Source organism: Ovis canadensis, chromosome 7 (assembly GCF_042477335.2).
Source record: "Ovis canadensis isolate MfBH-ARS-UI-01 breed Bighorn chromosome 7, ARS-UI_OviCan_v2, whole genome shotgun sequence".
NCBI lineage: Eukaryota > Metazoa > Chordata > Mammalia > Artiodactyla > Bovidae > Ovis > Ovis canadensis.
The window spans coordinates 46,522,253-46,527,367 of record NC_091251.1 but is presented as its reverse complement, the minus strand read 5'-3'; the positions used below and the strand labels follow the sequence as shown (position 1 = coordinate 46,527,367).

General features: G+C 56.5%; 1 protein-coding gene across 1 annotated transcript; it reads right to left on the bottom strand.

Moving 5' to 3' along the window:
• Positions 1-509: 509 nt before the first annotated feature.
• CHST14 (carbohydrate sulfotransferase 14) lies at positions 510-2,855 on the bottom strand. The gene has a single exon (XM_069597813.1). It carries the CDS (start codon positions 2,441-2,443, stop codon positions 1,313-1,315), a length of 1,131 nt encoding a protein of 376 aa, XP_069453914.1. The 5' UTR covers positions 2,444-2,855; the 3' UTR covers positions 510-1,312.
• Between the last annotated feature and the right edge of the window lie 2,260 nt (positions 2,856-5,115).

The window sequence follows — 5,115 nt, the reverse complement described above, 5'->3', positions numbered from 1 at the left end:
TGAATGAGTCACACTGAGGCCTGTCCTCTACTACCCTGATAGTACTCCTCCCACATTGCTCACAACCTCCTCTGAATCTAAGTCAGCAAAAGCTGGCCCCTCCACTCAACCTTCCTTATAATTCTCCTCCTTGCCTTCCTTATAATTCTCAATGCCAGGAATAACCTCCCCCAGCTCATGCAATGATCCCCCTTTTCAACTGAGGGCCTCCTCAGTCAAGAAGTGTTCCTGCCTAAGAGGAGAAATATCTTTACTTACCTTCAGGGAATAATCATGTAGATGTGCTCTAAGCCTGGGGCCTTTCTTAATGGTGGCGCCCCAGAAACTGAGTCAGTGATTGGTATGGCCTATAGGAAGCTCTCAAAGGCTCCATGGTATGATGACGGCCCACTGCACTAGCCCTAGCAAGTGACAACTTTCTCTACCTGCAAGCTCTCTCTCCTGTTCTGGGGAGAGGGACATCAAGGTGGACACACAGGAGCTCAGAGGGAGAATCAGAGATACTGACCTTGTATACAAAATGGCTTTATTAAAAAATTCAGCTATTAGGAAAACAAAGCCTTCTCAAAGGTTCTATAAAAAAGTACAAATTTTAAATAAATGCATCAGAAAAGTGGCAGCCACATACATCAGCCACAGTCACAACCCTGGGGGATGGGAGAAAGTGCCCAGAGTCCCAAGAAGAGGCTGGGCACAGGGGTCTTTGGATGCTGTAGGGCCAGGTACTGGAGCTATCAGGCAGGGGCCCTTTCAGTTTTCCTTTCCTTGGAAAAAATGGAAAGAACCTGGCAAGCATAGGAAATTGTGTCTGAAGCAGAACGATACAGAAGTCATTTATAAGGCACAACTGACTCCAGCCCTAAGGCACAGGAAGTGGATGAACGGGAGATCAGAGCCACATGGCCCCTAGCTCTGGTCATGCTCCTGGTTGGCACCACCTCTGGGCTTGGCTACAGGTTAAATTAAGGTTGATCAAGTGGACAGTAAAATCCCTGCAGGCAGGGCCATGGAGCCGGTCTTGAGAAGAGATGTATTGCCTCACTAGAAAAACTGGCATCTTGCCCTGCCAGGGCAAGAAGGATCACACTGGCTCCCAAGAAACGCCCCTATGGAGAGCACCAGGCCACCTGTCCAACCTTGTCGTCTGAGCCACTGTGGGCACCCGCCCTGGACAAGGAACTTCCAAGGGCAGTCCTTTCCAGCTAGGCATTTAGACAAAGAGAAACGCTGGAGCCCGGGTTTCACTGTACGGCAACACAGAAGCTGGCATTGTCAAAACCAGTCCCCAACAACTGCTGGCCCACACCCATGGTCACTGGTGACAGGCCTCTCTGGTGACATTAGGCAATGGGTAGGCGAAGAGGGAGAAGTCCAGGATATACTTGGGCAGGACGTCCTGCAGCAGGGCCCGTGGGGCACTGCACAGGTGGTAGTGCAGGCTTTCAGGGCTGGCTGGCCTGTACCAGGCCTGGCGAGCTGGGAATCGGACATGGGGCGGTGCCCGCACCCACTCCAGCACCTGGTTGGCATCTGCCTCCAGCCGCTCATAGGAGCCCACAAAGTCATAGCGCACCGCACAAGGCTGGCACAGGTGGTACACGGGCATCCAATGCTCGTTCATGCGCTCGGGGTCCTCATCCGCCAGGTATCTCAGGAACTCGGGGAAGGTGACATCGTCCCCCGCAGGGCTGGGCCCCGCTCCAGCCCTGTACCGCTTCACGATCTCAACTCCGTAGCGCTGCTGGTACTCTCGGATCTCGCCAAACTTGTTGCGGTAGGCAGAGAGAAGGCGCTCCAAGGGGTCCCGCACAAACAGGAACTTGAAGTAGTGCTGGAGGCGGTAGCGAATCTCGTCAGGCCGCAGGTCGGCCAGGAACACCAGGTCGCTGCGGTGGTCCATCTTGAGGCGGACGTCCACGTTGTCCAGGACGCCCGCCAGCACCTTCAGAACCCGCTTCCAGTTGGAGCAGGCCACCTTGGGCACGTAGCAGTAAAGGAAGCGGTAGCGGTCACTCACTAGGATGTGGCGCAGCAGGGTGCGCCGCTGCCCCACCGGCAAGTCCCAGGGGTCCCGGGGCATGCCCGGTTGTCCACACACTGCCCGCAAGGTCCGGTTCCGGACGTCCTGCCTCACCTGCAGGTCCGAGTCCCCCGCATCCAGGGACAGCCTCCCAGGCCTGGGGATCGTCCCGCGCCAGACCGCATCCTCGCGGTTGGGAGGGTGCAGGGGAAGGGGCTTCATCTCGGCCAGGATGCCCCGCTCGATCATGAGCAGCAGCCCGCTGGAAGCCACGATCACCGCGAACATCAGCATGGACGGCAGCAGCAGGGGCGGACCGCCCAGCCCAGCCCGGGCCCTGCCCAGGGGCGCCCGCCTCAGCGCCCGGCCCAGGGGCTCGGCGCCATTTGGGGCCGCCAGCGGGGTCAGCGGGCGGGGGAACATCGTGCTCCCGGGGCGGGGGCCTGCGTGGGCCAGGCTGATCCGAGGGCTGTCTGGGAGGCGGGCTCGGGCTGGGGGCGGGCCCGGGGGCTTGGACCCGCGGAGCCCGGAAGGGATCGGGGAGAGCTACGCTGGCTGGAGGCCCCCGGCGCGCGCGGGGTGGCCCACTCCCGGGATGCGGCGCCGAAGCGGTCGGCGGGCAGCGGGCAGCGCGCGGGCGCGGCGAGGGACCTGGGCCGGATGTCCCGCCCGGCCGCTCTCCTCCCCCGGCCCCGCGGTGACACAGGCGCGGGGGCGGGCCCAGGCCAGGGGCGGGGAGAGGGGCGGGCCCCCCTGCAGTGAGCGGGCTGGAAGGGCGCGTGCGGACCCCTACCCTGGAAAGGACTGCCTGAGCAGGGTCGCTCTGGTCCTCTGGCCTTCGGGCACAAGAGCTGCCGAGGCCCCAAAGGCAGAAAACACCGAGGCCGCGGTTCCCTCTCCCGCGCAGCGCGTGCCCAGGAAGCTGGACAGAACCTGCACGCAATGCTTGGCCGCCGCACCCTATGACCTGGCAGAGCCCTTACTCCAACAGGTCTGGAGGCAAGGGGCCGCTGCACTCTTCTCCCAAATTTCTGGAGGTCCCAGTGTGCTCCCCTATCTGCTGTGTCGGGCTACTCCAACTAGACTGTCAGGCAGTGACCCTTGGGATTTAAAACAGCACCTGGTTAGTGTTTATCCATTTATCCAAGGGATGTCTTGAAATGGAATCTCCTGTCTTCCCTCCTCCAGGCCTGAAGAGCTGGGACACTCTCTTGTGAGGGGCCAGTGACAAGTTGGTACCTCATGACTACTGGTGTGATCAGCACACATTTGAAGGGTGAGGAGCTGGGGCCACTGAGTAGCAACTTCCTTGCCTGGAGCCAAACTGTGTTCAACCCCACCAGGCTAGCCATGTAGACTAGAGGCAGAGACAGGGAAAGACTTGGATGTCAGTGGACAGTTTGTATTGATCTGAACTGTATCCACACTTCACTCTTACAAGTAGGCAGCCAGCGAGGCTCTGAAACAGAGCGGGGTCCACAGTTGTTGAGACGGGTGTCGTCAGTGTTTTGTATTCATTATCTCTAGTTGTCACAGCCATGCTGCGCATTCCCATTGAGTAGCTCAAGAAACAAGAGAGGCTCAGGGAAGCTGAGACTCTACATGGATTGGTCTGATTCTCAAACCTAAATTCCCAATCACAATCCTGAGATTAATGGAGCACAAATGTGGAGGGAGAAAGCAGCTGACCCCAGAACACACAGTACTGAGGGGGCAATGGCAAAGAAGATGCCAGAGGCTCTGAGTTTAGTGAGTGATGAAAACAATTCAGAGGAGGAGGAGTCCTCAGGAATGGGAAGCCTGGAGGCCTTCAGCTCCTCAGAGCAGACTCACTACTCCCAGTCTGAATGCTAGAGTGTGTCTCAGGCTGCACCATTCACTGATTTAGAAGTTTGCATCACTAAACTCCTCCTTGTTTCCAAGAGCACCGAAGGTAGATTTATGGTAGTGGGTTTATTTCTACTGAAGTCTTTTTAAAAAAAGAAGCAAACAGTTAAGTACATCTTTTACGGGCTTTCCAGGTGGCTCAGTGGTAAAGAATCTGCCTGCCAACGCAGGAGACGCAGGTTCGATCTCTGGGTTGGGAACATCCACTGGAGAAGGAAATGGCAACCCACTCCGGTAGTCTTGTCTAGGAAATCCCATGGACAGAGGAGCCTGGCGGGCTAGTCTACGCGGTCGCAAAAGTCAGACACGACTAAAGTGACTGAACAACATCTTTTATACCAGGAGAGGAGAAAACAACTTTGAGAAAGTTTTTGCTAAATGGGTCACATGAGTTCATTTCTCTGAGCAGTTTTCTGTTAGCAGTCACAGTGAGGCAGTCTGAATACAGGAACAGCCACTTACTCTAAAGGAGTCTCTAGACAAAATACTTGTCTCCACACCAGTTTCCTGTCTGTAAAATGATAGGATACCACCCATCTCACGGGACTCTCGTGGGCAGCACACTGATGTCAGTGCTACAGTACATCCATGGTGGTGTTTGTGTCACCAGTAACCCCTATGGAAATGCACCTACCCAGACGTGCTTCCAAAATGCAGGGGACAGCTGAGCAGCATTAACTGCCTCCAAGGAACACCCCCAGCCTTAGACGACGTCCCACCTTGGACACAGTCAACACTGAGGCTTTGGGGCGAGGGCTGGATTGACTGAACCAATGGTCCAGGTTTGAGTCCCTGCCTCATGATGTGGCCTTCAATTCCTCGTGAGTGACAGGTGCAAGATGCCAAGGCCCTCCGTTTCTGTTGACCAGTTCTCCAGGGGCATGACCGAAGGTGATGAAATAGTATCTTCGCCATGCAACCAATTGGAGGCGAGTTCCCAGGTCACCAGCCAGGTAAGAACTGGTGACCCGAGGATTTCCCTCAGCCCAGGCAGGTGGCTTCAGCTACCGCGATGCGAAGAAATCAACTCCAAGTTGCCATTCCCTCTGTGTCCTCTCCTGCTGCTGCTCTCCACCCGCCCTCCTCTTTGCTGTGCTCTTGGCTTACTGGCCTCAGTGAGTCCTTGCACTGCAATAGTTAAGGAGCCCCTCCAAAATAAAGAGGTGTGAGCCCACACACAAAAAGATGACAGGACACGCAGAAAATGG